Genomic DNA, 16,173 nt, shown 5'->3' with positions numbered 1-16,173 from the left:
AAATCCTTAGAGAGAACAGAAGAGGTGAATAAGGAATATCTGTTCATGGACTCTCAGTACAAAAAACTGGGTGCTGTCAAATGAAGTGAGCAGGTGGCAGATAAGAAATGAGCAGAAGGCAGGTGAGTGTGTTCTGCGAGGGAGCTTCAGCCCCTCCTGTGCTCTTGCCTGGCTGTGTGCAGTGTTTCTGGGGTGCAAACAGCTGCTGGTGCATGATTGCAGTGCCCTTGTCTTGAGAACTCAAGGCATGGGCCAAGTCTCCAGCATACAAGGTACTGCACAATTAACAAAAATATTCCCTGCTTCCAGGAATGTGCTCTAGAAGAGGCCTGGATATACAGGGGGGGCTTGGGGGGTGCAGAGTCCCAGATACTCCTTTCATGCTGGCCCAAGTCCCACTCTGAGGCAAAGCTCTGGTTGCCACATTAACTGCAGTGAGGATTAAACAGTTAAAACTGCTCCCATGCACTACTGAGGAGTGGTGTGTTGAGTCGATAAGTAGCACGATACCAACTGGCCCCTATTTCTGGGAATGCAGAAAGCTTGGTTGAAAAAGAAAGATCCTCCAAAGCTGTTATTTCTTGGTCCAGCTGCCTCTGTGTTGCATTATCTCATTCCTTTGGTTCAGACTGTGGATCAGCCATGCCTGGCAACGGGGACTGTATCAGCCGTGGCCTGACCCATGCAGGACCCACCCGTGCGTGTCACAGCAGGTGCCGGCAGGGTCTCGCTGGAGCAGGGTGGCTGGAAGGAGCAGAGGTGAATTCTGCCCACAGCGCAGCTGCTGTATCTGACGAGAGGTCATCCTCCCTCAACTTGGGAAAACCCCCTGAGCTGGACGTGTAGCGGTGGAAGTTGTAGGGGCTCGCTCCCTGGGCGGTGTGGAGGGCAGGCACACCGGGACAGGAGCGGGACTCTCCGCTGGCCCGGAGGCGCGTTGGCGCCCCGCGCTTCCCCGGCGCCGGGCGGGCCACCCGCTCCCGGCACAGACTACAGCCCCCAGCGTGCACCGCGCCCGGCCGCCAGCACCGCGCCGCGCTATTGGCCGCCCCGCGGCGGCCGCCAATGGGGAGCGGGTATGTTGGCAGGCGCTGCGAGGGCAGAGGTGCTGCTGGCAGCCCGTGCGGGAGAGGGGCGCGGTGGGGACAGGCGACCCTGGCCAGCATGGGTGGCAGCGAGAGCAGCCACGGCGGCAGGAGGGTCACCTTCGGGCTGGATGAGCGGGAGCAAGTCCGGGTGCTGCAAGGCATCAGGGTAAGGCGGCCCGGGGGTGTCGTGGGGCCGGGTGATGGAGGCGGGGAGGCTGCGGGGGCCGGGGGCGGAGGGAGCTGGGCTGTGGACGGGTCTGGCCGGGAGGTCAGGGGAGCGAGGTGCAGGGCTGGAAGGGACGAGTGGAGGAAACCAGCAAGGAGGAGGGGAGAGAAACCTGGAAGGCTGAAGGAATAGGAGGTTGGAGAAGTGGTGGGGCGACTGGTGAGTGGTGGGAAAGAGGGCTGGGGGGGCCTGGGCAAGGCTGTTGTCGAGCGGGGACACACCAGCTCTTTATCTCCATTTCCACACTCTGCTCTCAACCCTCTTCCCTTCCTCGCCGCTTCGTGACCTCGTTTTGCCCCTGCCTTGTGCTTTGCGAACAGTTTCACGCTAACGGCGCCGCGCGGTTCTGAGGGCATCCAAGAGAAGACAGCTCTGCCCTTGCTCATGGTGCCAAGAGCCCGGGCAAAACAGCGCTGTGGGAACAGGAGGGGAGATAAGAGCGTGTGGAAATAGGGAGGTGTTTCTGGGAGGGACAGTGGGAAACTGCTTCTTGACCTTCGGTCGGAAATTGACAAGTGTGTGTGGTGGAAACAAGCCCTAGAGAGTGGTGGTGGTATTATTAAGGAATATTTTTTCCCCATTAATATTTTTCTTTGGTTTTTACATGTTAGTGTGCGGATTTTTTTATTACTACCATAATTTTCATTGCTCTTGCTTCTTGATACTTTTATGTGATTTCCTCCTAAAATCTGCCAGAAATGAACTTACAGAGTGTGTTTTGCTGTGGCTACTTATTTTTCATCCCATTTTGACTAATTATTTGACAAAAGTTAGCTAAAATTGTGCCTATCTCCTTATTAAAGTGTTTGGAGGTAAAGTTGTCTTTGCCTAATTTCTCTTTATAGAATATAGACAGGGATTTTAAATCGGGAATTGGGCACAATAACAATGTATAATGAAGATGTTAAAAACGCTGTTAAGTTGGGCAGTAGTGGCATAGCTGAAAATATGTCTTCTATTGTGGCAAGTCTAGGTGGGGGAACAACCTCATTTCTTTCTGTTCTGCAGCCAGCGCCTCTGACCTTGGGAGGAGGAAGGGGTCAGTTTTAACAGTGCTGTGAGAAGCCTTTTGGATTGAATTGCCAGAAAACCTAGAGTTTATTTTTCTTTCTTCTTCATGGGTTTGAACCCAAGTCAGAGAGTGAGAACGAAATTGAGATTGCAAAAATGTTTGCAGCCTTATGTGAGTGGGAGGTCTGTGTGGCTGTTCTCTGTCATATGGCTTGCAGTGTGTCTGCCTTGCTGAGCTGGGTTAGCAAGCATGGAGCAAGAAGAGAAAAAAATGGATATATGGACTTAAAACCTGCTTGGTTCCTTTCCTTCCACTTCTGGTAAATTTGTCCCTATACAAAGGGTCGACTAGTTTAGGGGTGCTCTCCAGCTTTGTTGGTGTTTGTGGAAGATTGTCTAGTGAAGTTTTTAGGGTCAGGCAGTAGATTGGAGGTTTTGTCACTTACTCATAGGGTATGGGGTTTAAAAATGTAAAGTCAACATACAAGTGCTGACTGCCTGCATTTGGAGGGATGTTACAATGAGGTGACTGGCAATACTTTTGTGGTACCATGGGAACTAACAAACAGGGAGGTTACCAGTGAAATACACACCAGAAACTGACTTAGTTAATGTCTTCCCTGGTTCTGTGTTTCAGCTCACTGAAGATGTAGTGAACCGAATGAAAGAATCCTCTCAAGGTAAAAGGGACTACCAGAGATCTCCTCGTGCATCCAATGGCACAGCTCCATCTTCACTGGCTGTAGCAGGGAGACCCAGACCTACAGGTACTGTCGGGGTGTGCTGCTGCTGCTGCATGTTACAGAGGATGCTGGTATTTTTCAGTGCTGCCTCGTTGTGAGAGGAGCTCTTTGATTAGCCTCTATCACCCTGTAAACATTTCTAGCATTTCAGATTGTTTATTCTGCAATAAACAAGGCAGAAATATTTTGCCTTTCATTTCTGGCAAGCTGCCTTGCTGTCTGTTTTACATACGCAGGGAGTATATTGTGCATGGGTGAGGGAAGTACTGCTTTTTATTCTTGGGAGAGAAGCTCATAGGGAAGGATAGCCTGTGTAAGCACAGCTGGCTAAGTGGATGATGAAAACTTGGTTTCTGGACTTGTCTTTCTTGACAGCTCAGAAAACTATTTGATTTCTATTGGTTCTCAAATAAGCATTGTTGATATATACCAGCAGTGTGGGTTTGTTTAAGGCATCTAGACTAACATGAAGTTAGGGAACTAGGCCTTTGCTTTTAGGGATTTGTTTGCTGTCAGCCTATGTCTTTCCTGAATGTAGAGTTAGTCTTATGGATGGCCTGAACTCTGTCAGATAATTTCATCTCTGCTTGTGGAATCCCTTGTAATTACAAGGAGAGCAGGAGGTTAAGGGGAAGACTTACTGGAACTAGAGGAAGGAAATGGAAAGTAGGTCTACAGCAATGCTTGTGTTTCAGTATATGTAAGGGTTTGAGGAGTTAACATCCTCACACAGAAGTTGTCTGTAGCATGCTTTATTCAGTGTGCCTGGTTGAAGATGATGCTGTTGGTGTCTCTGTTTCATAAATTCAAACTCTATCCATCAAACTGAAATTTTCTTGACTTTTTTTTTTCTCTTGATAGATAATATGAAATTCTCCTAAAATAATTCATTATGTGATGAAGGACTATGTTTGTAGTACTATTAGTTGTCTCAGGTTTCTGTTCTCCTTTTTAGGAATCCGGCCACCGATGGCAAGTGACTCTGCTGCAGAGCAGGAACTCTACAGGAGGTGAGGTGAAGCTCTTGAAAAAGAAAACAGTTTAGCTCATTTGGGAATATATCTATGTATGCATATGTCTGTGTTTTAGTTCAGCCTGAGCATAATGAGTGTGTGTTTGACAGTGGCTGAACATGAGCCCAGGTGTGTCCAGGTGGCCAAGAAGCCCAGTGGCATCCTGGCTGTATCAGCAATACTGTGGATAGCAGGACCAGGGCCTGACTGTCCCCCCGTACTGGGCACTGATGATGCCACAGCTCAAATCTGGGTTCAGTTTTGGGCCCCTCACTACACAAAAGACACTGAGGTGCTGGAGTGTGTCCAGAGAAGGGCAACAGAGCTGGGGAAGGGGCTGGAGCACAAGTCTCCTTGGGAGTAGCTGGGGGTGTTTAGCCTGGAGAAAAGGAGGCTCAGGGGGGACCTTATGGCTCTACAACACCTGAAAGGAGATTGTAGCCAGGTGAGGGTTGGGCTCTTCTCCCAGGTAACAAGTAACAGGACAAGAGGAAATGGCCTCAAGTTATGCCAGGGAAAGTTTAGGTTGAGTATGAGGAAAAATTTATTCACTGAAAGAGTAGTTAGGCATTGGAACAGGCTGCCCAGGAAAGTGGTGGAATCACCATTTCTGGAAGTGTTCAAAAGGCTTTTGGATGGGGCACTTGGGGACATGGTTTAGTGATGAATGTGGTGGTGTTGGGTTAATGGTTGGACTTGGTCTTTTCCAACCTTAACGATTCTTTGATTCTATTCTATGATTATGTTTTAATGCCTGAGAATCCCCTTTGAAGCCTTTTTCAGTTCAGGGCTGCTTCTCTTAGTGCTGTTGCTGCATGCATTTTGTGTGATTTTTCATTCCTGTGTAAGAGCCGAAGAGCAGCATTGTCAGCCAGGCTGATTCCTTTTATCACGCTATATCCCTTGATCTTTTCCAAACCATCATCTATTTGTCTAGATAACTGCTTCCTATTTTCACTTTTTTCAGGTGATAATTAAGTACTTAATAGAGCTAAATTTAACTGAAGTACAAGCTTACGTGGTGCTGTGTCTGCTGTTGTTGCCAGAGTTGTACCTCACTGAAGCTGCAGGTCATATTTAAAGTTTGTTGGGAATTCCTACTGATAATGGGATTGTGAGCAGATTTTGTGTCAAATAGATTCTGGATTTGTGTTTTGGCTCTAAGCAGGGGTATGCCATGACGAGCCATGACCCTTTTGCCACAAGTCTGCTGATGACCTTCTCTGCTTTTGGTGCTCATACAGGTATGAGCAAGAACAGGCACTGGTCCAAGAGGAGTTGATCCGGCTGGCCAAAAGAGAAAGGGAAGCAGCCAGTGAGGCCCAGGAAAGGAACAGCATTAATGAGGAGAGGCAGAGAACAGCCCAGCTGGTGAGTAACAAACCCCCTGCTATGCTTCCTTGCTGGACAGGCTAGAATGGCTCTGCTTGAGGGGATTAATTTAATGTCACTTGTGTGGTGAACTTGGAAGCTGGGGTTTAGGCTGAAACACTCCTCACCTCACTCATCACTTAGCATTTGGCTCACAGTGCAGACTGCTGCACAGACATGCTGCAAGTGGCTCACAAGCTCCACTTGCAGCATGTCACTCAGTGCTGCGAAGGCATGAACAATGGCTGTGCTGGGGACAGCTTTACCAGTGGCAGGGAGTATGGTGTGTGTATATGGGGTCCTTGTCTAGCTACAGAGAACTCTTTTGAACTCCCAAGTGTTTAAAATAAATGTTTCAATATATACAGGATCACATTCTGCTGACCTGATGTATCCTGAGACTTTGCTCTGTTTGTTTCTAGGGTATAATTGTACTTGTACACAAATTAATAAAAAGTAATAATGTCTTCATTTGTAAATGAAGATCTTTTATAAATCTGGTAACAGAACAACTGTTATAAAACTGTCAAGTATTGTAACTTTTTGAAGAAGGTCTAGGATTGATTTTTAGGGACTAGGAAGCATAAACCCTTTTTGTACACACCACTAGCTCCCAAACCAATTTGTTCTTGCCCAGCGGGCAGATTTACTTTTGGGGACTTCTTGCTGCAGCTTTTACTATTAGTCAGGCACCTTGGTGTTGCTGAGATGACCCATTGGGTTGCTGTCATACCAGTGCTGAGAAGAGCAATGCTGGAGGCAGAAGTACAGTGAGATGAGGCTGAGTAGAGAAAAAGGCTTCTATCAATCACTGCACTACACTGGTATTGTCATTGGTGCTTAATATTCACACGATACTATTTTATATTGTTTTCTTTTACATACTGCCATTCCTGTGGCAATGGTGTACTGCCTGTAAGCAGTGCAGAGTCTCACTGGAGCTGCCACTTTCTCCTGACCTGCAGTGGTGCCAGGGGGTGATGGTGAGGTGAGACCATGCTTGCCACAGTGAGATCAAACTGCCCATTCATTTAGACTGTGCTATTAAAACTTTATTGAGAGAACTAGACCAAGAGAATTCTCTTTGCCTGGTGCATACTGAAAGGATGGTTTAGTGAAAGGACAGGCTGGAGTATGGATAGTCTTTATTGTGGTTTTTCCATGCTGATCTGTAGCTCAATCAGTCTGTGCTAGATTTAAATGAAGAATCTTTCTATGAGGTTTGGGGGGTTTTTCTGTATGTTGAATGCTAACAGGCCTGGCTTACCCAGGCAAAATGTGAAGCATTTTGAGGTCATAACATAAAGATATTTTTGGGGACTGAATAAATAAAATTTATATAAGAATAGCCATAGTCATTCAAAGAAAAGGTCATTATAGCTGTAGTCCATCTCTGATAGTGATCCCTAGCAGCTGCTAATGGAGAGCATGAGAATAGAGCTGGTATATAACAGTATTTTCCACCTATACCCTTGCAAATTCTGCTGTTCTGAGCAAGAGGTTGTATTTTCACTTTGGTGCTTGACAGTCTTTAAGGAAATTGTCTTCTGTGAGTTGGTCTGTTTGTGGTTTTGGACTCGATTGTACTTTGTCTCCATGATAAAATTTGTATATGATTGGATTGGTAGGTGTCTTGAGATTGCTCTCCTAGATGGATATAGCTTGTGAGTGGCTGCTGTGTCACAGAACATACCCTCTTGGCAGATTGTATCCTGACCATGGGGTGTTGCATCATTGGTGAGCTTCAGAGCAGTGATGTCTGAGGCAGGTGACTGCTGCTCCCCTGCAAGGGACATCTGGGTCTGCAGGTGCAGTATTAACTCTCTTTTCACTAGAAAGAGAATATGCTCTCCATGAGTGCAATTAACTGCCTTCTGTAAGAGCAAGGGGAAGAAGCTGGCGGATTTATTGTCCAATCTAAAGATGTGGCTTTGCTGAAAGTAGAGGCCTGCCCTCCTGCAATGAGATGGAGTGTAATCCTGGAGAAATGTGACTAGCAGAGTCATGCAATATTTGTGAAATGCAAAGAGAGCACCTCTAAAATGAGTTGAGACCTGACTGCTTACATACAAAAGGTGTTCTATTATCTGAATTAGCTTTTAATCCTGTGGTATTGCATTCCCAGATATTACATACTTGATGCTCTTTAAAAATCTGATCAGGGTCCCCTTGTGATAAATAGTGACCACGGTGTGTTAGCCCAGAATGTGGTGCAAGAATGAGAAACTGTTAAATTTCGTTGCTCTTTAACTATCTCTTCATCAGTCATAAATTTACAATCCTTAAGAAATGGAATAGTCTAGTCTGTCCTTGCAAAGATGAGGGCAGAGCTATTATTTGTCAGCTTCTAGATATCTTCCTAAACAGGAACTCTTTGGCCAGACTTAAATTATTGGGATCCCTATCAGACCTGCTTTATCTCATCCTTTTGGGCACAGTTACCTTATTGTATTGACTCAATCCTACTCAAACAGCATCTGTCCTTTGTCTTCTCATATTATCTTCCTTTATTATGAATAGGGCTTGAGTGTTCCTTGCTCTTCTGTTTTTTAGCCCCAGCAAATGGGGCAAATACTGGATATGAGCTGCTCATCCATGTCTTGTGTCAGCCTTCTCTTTCAGGTAGAAGATAGTAGTGGAATTCAAGGTACCTAGTGGTAACCCAGGCGCAGATAGCAGTGGAGATTATCTGCTTACATTTATAAAGGAGAAACTTCCAGGGTTGTTTTTGTTGTTGTTGTGACCTATTAGGGAAGTGAGATTAAAAATGGGGCAACTCCCATGAAAGAAATAACAAATGAATAATTTGCTTCTAGCAGCACTTAATTTGATAAAAATTGAAAGTCATGCCACATATAGTTAGAAAGTTTATTTATTTTTTGGTATTTGCAGGAAGATCTTGAGCTGCCCTGTGCCCTTAACATGTCAATATATCAGTGATTAGTAGCCCTCTCTTGTACTGCTGTCTGCAGCAGTGCTGGAACATTCTCCTGTAACCATACCACTTGTATAAATCCAAGTACCATAGCTGTATTTTGAAGTGATTTCATTTTGATTGTGTTGAATGTTGCTTGTCATTTAATCTGTTCTTTATGGTTTTCACTCACTGACTTTTATTATTGGAAATATTGCTATGAGCCCTTCAGTGTTATTATATAGTGCACACAAAGAGAGGGTGGACTAGAATTAACCTTTGATATGGAACTTGTTGTCAGCTTCTGGGCCCAGTTACTTGATTGTTTATGGGGCAGGGTGCAGATTAAAACTTACTGTTATTTTATTGTGGTTTGCGTGTTTTGTTTTGCTAATTTTTTTTCTCCTTGAAGTGTACTGGTTTCAAGAGGGATTTAGAGATAAGTACCTGGGTCCTGTTCTACATTTTTGTCTTGATCTTTCTTTTTCTTTTAACGACTTTGAACAAGGTACTTAGCTTCTAGATACCTTAGGTTTTGAGAAAAACTCCTTACAGCTTAGTTTAAGAAGCAAAACAGCTCTGTAAGTAATAGTGCAGCATTCACTTTCCTATTTGAGTGAATATGGCTTTTTGACTAACCCTGGGGACTGGCTCAAATGGAAGTAGTCTGCTAAGCTGCTGTAGAAGAATTCTCCCCAATTTGTGTTAGAGATAAAATGTTTTGTTTGTTTGGACAGCACTGCAGGATCATGGTGCTGACTGGACTCTTTGAATAATTTAATGCTGTGGGTACTTACAACACAACAAGGATTTTATGTACAGTACTTCAGAGCAAGGCCTGGGGTGTTTAACTAATGCTGGTGGCATGCCTTGTGTAATGTGAAATACCCAAGAATTAGCACAGCTATCTTTAAATCCTTTTCTATTTCTAGCATGAGGAACTTGCAAAGTTGTCAGTCAAGTTATTTAATTGCTTCACTATGTTGTGAATAGTCTCACCATTCCCCTATACCAGAAGCCTTTTCCTTTTTCATTTCCAGTTAATCAAAATGTCTTCTCAGTTCTTTTGGGTTTCTTTTCTTTTTTTTCCTCCTTCCTACCAATAAAGGAAACTTTGCAAGCAAAGCTGCTCTTTTTCCCCCTTTTTGCTTTTGTAATCCCTGAAGGTTGAGCAGCGTGTGGCAGCATTTGCATTGGGAGCCTCTTGGAGCCAGTGACTCTCTGCCTGATGGTTTTTGCTGAAACCTTTAAGACAAATCAATGTGGAATGGGAATGGATAAAAGCAGAAGCTGGGGAGGGGGAAATAAACGCGATTAAGCGAAGACATCTCATTACTACTCGAGAAAGGGAGGATTATAACTTATAAAATAGGAGGATCTCATTTAGAGGCCATGTGCACTTGTGTTATCAGGACAGAGGGAGAGCAAATAGAATAAATGAAATTAATACTTTGAAAAGAAGCATTACCCGGATTTGAGAATTGAACTAATATGATTTGTGCAAAGCCCTGAAGTTCTTATCTCCCCATTTAATACCCCTAGGATAATGGCTTTGTCAGAGTTATTGACCAAAAGTCGTCGTCTTCCTTCTCACTTTGAAAGAATGAGTTCAGAAGTGGGGTGATGGTAGGACAGACTTTGCACTGTGACCAGCTGTTTCAGACAAGACTGGTGGGCACTGGTTGCTGCATGAAAACAGACTGGGCACAGAATTCCTAAATTGCTGGGAAACTTTATCCAGCTGTCCATGATGGATGGCTTGCTATTCCTAGTGTTTCTGATCATGCCTGCCCACTGGCTTGCTGGATGGCAACCTTTGCTTCCTGCTGGTTCCAGCACTGGGCTGTTGTGACTAGCGTGGCTTGAGTTATGGGCATGGAAGGAAATACAAGGATATGGGTTTGTCTCTGGTTGTTCCAGTAGCTGATTACAATTGGTCATAGGCTGTTGAATTCCTTCAGATGATTTCTTGCCCGGGTATAATCTCTTTGTTTTTCAGAGCCTCTCATCTCCTCTTCTTGATTCAGAAAAGATGGGCTGAAGGAAAAATGCGTGACTGGGAATGCCTTTGATCAAGCAGTGGGTTTTGATAGGGGTGTCACCTTATGAATGTGGCATTCTGAACTCTTGGGCTTTGCTGTGGCATACTTTGAACACTTCCACCCTTGGTTTAGCGTATATTGGGGCTGCTGACATTTTAACTCATGTGTTTTCTTCTTCATTTCAAATAATGTGAAGGTAAAACTGCTTAAAATCGCTGAAAACAGCGTGAACAGCCAATTTATAGGCTGGTACAATGGAGGAGAATTTTGGTGTTAGGGAGTGAACAGATGTTTTCTTTTTCACTTTGTAGGGATGGAGGAATGATCCAATCAGCCCATTTGTGGAAAGTTTCCTTTATATTTCTGGTAATTGATGAAGCTTTAAGTGAATCTTGTCGGGTTTTTTGCTGTGAATTGCCCACTGTTGTTGATCAGTGTCAGCTGTAGATGCAGCTGAGCTAGTACTGAAGATTGTTTTAGGAAGGTTGCTGAACATGATTTAGTTTAAGGCTTTCATTTACTTTGTGATAAGCTGGGGATCAGCTTTATCCTGGCTGGTTAGCCGTAGGTAAGCATTCCTAGATTAACTGGGGTTTTGTTGTGTGTAATCTCCTATCGTTGTGACAAGCTGTAGTGACCGGATGAGGCCCAGCAGTAGCACGGTGTTTGTTGGAACTGTGACAGCATGGAGCCATCAGTGAAGTGACACTGCTGGTTTTGAAGTCAGGCCTCTATTGTCAAAACTTGTCTTTTTTTTCCTCCCTGTTTATTTGAGTTGATGTGATGAAAGGTATTGTCTCTGTGAGCTTTGCATTATGGTTTGGAAACTGCTCACCTCAGGGACAGTTTAGTTGGTCCTGTCAGCTCTACAGCTAAAGTGCAGCACACTGAGCTGAACCTTTCCCTTTCTAAAGTTGTAAACCTGTGTGTAGGAAATGGGTTGGTTCTGGAAGGAGACATGGCTAACACATGAGGTTTGGTGTTTCCTGGCCTTGTATTTTCTGTAAATATTTCTTGATTGAAGTTTTTTATGGGCGAGGCAGAAAACATTGATTGAAATCTGAAAGTATGCAGGCTTGTTTTAAATACTAGTGCAAAATTAGGAAAAAGCCCGTTCAGCTTGATTCTCATTGATGTTGCAGCTGTTAGCAACAGGTATCTACATATGTTTATGAAAGATACCTTTTTTATGTCTTCTTTAGAAGATGAGTGGTGCGTTTAGTTATTAGAACCTTCATTCCTACCTACAGTGTGGGTGGCACCAGTTGTGACAGCACCTCCTTGTGAAGATGGTTTGCTCTGGTTTGGCTCTTTGCAGAGCATTCATGGACTGTGTGTCAGACACCCAGATCTGCCCTCGGTGCCTGCAGAACCAGGTCCTAACTAGGTTAGCAAGGGTGGCAGTATCTTGGGCTGGAAGTTGCCGTGCAGTTTTTGACTGCTCTCACTAATTGACAGCTAATTCTTTCACTAATTGAAGAAAGCTGCCTTTTAAATATGTTCATACAAATGAAAAGATGTATTTTTAGGTTTGAGTCTTAATGATTTGTTACCAAATGTTGCAAGCTATTGACAGTGGGATTTAAATAGCTTCAGTCCTTGTGCCTTGTATCCCACTCATTCTTGCGGTGTGAGCTTCAGACACTTTCCCAGACTTTCTGCTGAAGAAAATATATTAGTGTGTGGAGACTTTAGAGTTAGTGGTCTGTTATTCTATAGTCTCAGAACATCCCTCCTTTTCCCTACAAATGGGCTCCTCTTTGTCTGCTACCTTCTACTATAAAACTGGGTATATTTCTTCAGTGAAAGAATTACTTAGTGAAACCATTAAAACATTAAACATTTAAGGAATCCCTATAGAAAATAATATTGAAGTGTTAAATGATGGACTTTGGAAAGGTTTGCATTAAATTTAAGCTTGGCATGGTGAGGATCTACATGTCTTCTACCTCCCACAAGCTAATAACTTTTGGTCTCTGGAGCATCAGTGAGGTCTAAATTTAACTAAAGCAATTTTAGAGAATGTGCACTACAATAAAGGCAGAAAGTGGAAACACAGCCAACGCAAAAGAGAACCTCCTCTTCCCTTGAGGGAAGGAGAAGGTGTTATCTGGTTAAGGGTAAGATTCTGCCTATGTACTACTTATTTTCCTGCTGCTGCTGCTGTGATTTGTCAGACATTTATAGCATTTTTTTAACAACTTCCAATTTCTGCAGCTAGTCTTTTATCTCCTGACTGAAGGTTAATTTGTGTTTGGAGAGTTTTTGCAGATTTCGGCAGCCGATGGTCGCTTGAGCTTCTCATTTTTGTAGTCTCTTGAGCTAAGAGACCTTATCACAAGGTTGGCCTTTTTTAAAATCCAACAGCTGCAACAAATTGAAGCTGTCTGCGGTGCTGCCTACTTCCCCTGTCTTGCCTTCAATTTTCCATGCCCGTATTTCACACCTTTTTTTTTTTGTCTACCAAGTTTATATGCTCCACAGAAACTTCTTCACGATTCATTTGTTCTGACTTAGGGTTACTGTAAAGCCATTTCATCATTTAAGAAGTAAAAGATAAGATTAGCCTTCATTTTCCACTATGTATAACTACAAAATATTCAATTCATAAGGAAATAGGAGAATAGTATATTGCTATTTTTCTGTGACTGGTCCAGCAAAGCTAGTACTGAGTGTTCATATTCTGCTGTCAGACTGCTGTGGAGTAGTAGAATTCTGCTCTAATTTATAGCTTATTGAGGGGGCCATAAGCAGCACAAGACAGGCCCAAAGGCCATTCTGTATCTAGCTGTTCCATGGATCACCACCTCCTCCATGCGCTATGGTGTCCCAGTTGGAATCTCTACATTCCACCCCTTCATCCACGTACAGTTTACCTTTCTAAAGCACAGGTAAATTACAGATTAAATTAGCAAGATGTTCAGCTAATAGGAGGATTCCTGATGGGCTGGAGTGTGTCTGTGTGGTAGCACCTGTCAGTGCACAGCACAACTGGTGGGTATTGCAGTGGGTTCCCATACGCCAGCTGCTCATGGTAACACGTGGGCTTCTCAAGCTGCGAGAGCCAGGCCCAACAGAGCAGGTGTGTCCTGGTCAAGATCATGTTTCCTCATGATCTTCCACAAGTCCCAGTACAAAAGGCTTTGTTGGATCATACTAATAGATCAAACTGAGTCTAAATAGTATGGTCTGAGTAAGCAAAATAAACACTGATATAACTTTTTATTTCTCACTTTAAAGAAAAGTTAAAGTGAGCTGAAACAAAGATTAAATTTCACTGAGGTTTTTTCTGGTTTGTTTATTCCCTCTGTTACAGTTGGGCATCCTCAAACCTGCCCCAATTTGCTGATGTTTGTTTTAGTTCCTGCTTGCTTCCTTCTTTCTCTCTCCATCTTTTACTTTCCCAAAGCTGCAGGACGGTTTTCTCCTGCTGCCTCTCCTTGTTGTTGGTGTTATCAGGCACGTGTGCAGCGGCTGAGATTGCAAACGCTGCTGTTCTCTGGGATTCTAAGCATCAGACAATGTTTTACACAGCGTCCCATTCTCTAGCTGGCTGGTTGGACATGATGTTGGTACCTTATCTTCACGCTGACACACACTGGACATTAATAGAAATACATTGCTGAGGCACATGTGTGGAATTTCAAGCAGCCTTTCTAGCTGTGCTTTAGATAGTCTATTGTGTGCTTAACCTCTTGGAAGAGGTTTTGATGAGAAACGCGTGATGTTAACTCTTGGGCGGCTGGGTGGACTCTCCCAGAGTTCCTTATTATTGTCAGCATAATATCCTCCTAATTGAGCTCTGCTTGTCTGTTTTGGAGTTTCAGCAGTTCTAAACCTTTCTATGACCAGTATTCCTCCTTCCTAATGCAAATTTTTGGGGAAGAAATAGCTGTGTTTTGCACATGAGGATGAGGTAGGAAATGTGTTGCTGCAGAGGGAGCTGAGCTGCCAGCACCCTTGTGTAGCTTTGTCTAAAGTCTGTCCCTGTATTATTTTTGGCTCTCTGGTTGCCGTACATCAACTAAAAAAATGACCTGGATGCAGCTGCTTCTATTTGCCAGGAATTCTTTTTGCTTTTGGAGCACATCAGAATTTTTATGGTTTCCTTTGTATTGTATCTGTATACTTTCTCTGCTTGTTTGCTATGACCATCTGCAATTATCTATATTATTTATGAGTGCTGAGTAAAACATGATGGAAAGTAGCTTCTTAAAAGGGACTGTACTAAGGGAAAGGAAATGAGCTGATGACTTTGATTTTTAGACAATGAAAATAGAACACCTGCAACTTGTGAGGGAGGGAAGGAATTAGAGTTAGCTGGATTTCTTTTTCCTGCCTGTGCATTACATTGGGGGTTTAGAGACTTTTTAGCCTTGAAGACTTTGTGATAATGGGCAAACTTGAAGGATGATACAGTAAGAATCGAGTAAAAATTGATCAAACAGACTGAGCAGGGTTATGTATAATTACTGTCCAAAAGAAAAAAGCTTAAGAAAAGTTTAATACTTACTTGAATAGAACATTAGACTAAGGATACATTTGTTAAATAACCGGTGCTCTTCCAGTTAGGACTGAGCTTGCCATGTACATTCACTGCATCTTCAGCCTAATTCTTTTGCTGTGGAAAAAGTGGTTCACTGTCTGGCAGATGATTTCAAGCCCCTTTATTTTTTCAAACATACAGGTTCACGTCTCTTCTTCTCCCTTCTCTCTGTCCTCTGAGCAGAATGGATTTGTTCCTTGGTTCATCTTGCTATAGCTGTAATTGGCACTGTCAAGCTGAAACTCTGACTGCCCCCCCCTCCCCCGGCTTCCAAACTCCCAATACACAAAAGGTGCTTTACAAAAGCTGTTCCCTTTGCAGCTGAGGACCTGAGAAATCACTCATTTTTGTGTTTTCATATGATATGCTCTCCTAGTTTAACAGCTAAATGTGGAAAAAGGGAGATTGGAAATAAAAATATGTTAAAAAATACCAAACCCTCAAAACCAACAAACCACACAAAGCAGCACCCTGAAAAAAACCCAAATCAGAAAAACTCCCCACAAAGCAATAACAATAACAGCAATCACTATATCAGCTGAAAATAAGCTTGCATGTTTCTTAAACCCTTTTTCCTAATTTTTCAGCGTAAAAGAATTTTGTTTCAAGTACAAAACTCGAAAAAGCATGAGAGCTTTAAACTGCAAAGCCAGCCACAATTTTAAAGATAATGAACGTCAGTCCAGCCTATAGTTTTCTATCATTTAAAAAGTTATCTCCCCAGACGCTGTGCTGTTTCCTCTTCAAGACTCAGCATTTTGCAGTGTAATTTTTCAAAGCTTTGTGTTACTGAAGGTTATCATAGGGTTCTGTTAAAAACCTGCTTGCCTGTGATTTCCTGTTAAACAGTGATCTGCAAAAAGAGGTGGTTCCCTGGTCAAGTAAGAATTTGATACCATTCCTTTCCTGGGAATAGAAGTGGGATGCATCAACTCCCTTTCCCATCTGATGGCTGTTCAGAAGCCGCCTCTCAGGTCACTGCCCTTGTTCCAAATCATGCTGGATGTCTAAATGCAGCCTTGAAGCTGTTGCCAACCATTTGCATTTTCTTTTTTTTAGACGAGTTTAGAACTAGTCTATCAAATTTCATGCATCTGGTGTAAAAATCAGTTTTCTTTGTATTTAATCTAGGTGGAGTGTCAGTTTGTGCCCAGATTAAGTGGGGACCATTAGCTGTGCTTCTGCTCCAATGTCATCCTGCCATAGCAGGCTTTTTTGA

At 43.4% G+C, this 16,173-nt stretch overlaps 1 protein-coding gene across 3 annotated transcripts in view; it reads left to right on the top strand.

Moving 5' to 3' along the window:
• Positions 1-1,065: 1,065 nt before the first annotated feature.
• Positions 1,066-16,173, top strand: part of CHCHD6 (coiled-coil-helix-coiled-coil-helix domain containing 6) — a 110,158-nt gene continuing 95,050 nt past the window's right edge. For all 3 annotated transcript variants that reach the window (XM_048315903.1, XM_048315902.1, XM_048315901.1), the window contains exons 1-4: positions 1,066-1,254; positions 2,963-3,092; positions 4,024-4,078; positions 5,326-5,452. In XM_048315903.1, the coding sequence (XP_048171860.1) occupies positions 1,066-1,254; positions 2,963-3,092; positions 4,024-4,078; positions 5,326-5,452 (501 nt within the window). The remainder of the gene's footprint in view (positions 1,255-2,962; positions 3,093-4,023; positions 4,079-5,325; positions 5,453-16,173) is intronic.

The sequence above is a fragment of the Corvus hawaiiensis genome, chromosome 11 (genome assembly GCF_020740725.1).
Source record: "Corvus hawaiiensis isolate bCorHaw1 chromosome 11, bCorHaw1.pri.cur, whole genome shotgun sequence".
NCBI lineage: Eukaryota > Metazoa > Chordata > Aves > Passeriformes > Corvidae > Corvus > Corvus hawaiiensis.
This window is presented reverse-complemented; position numbering and strand designations above follow the sequence as displayed.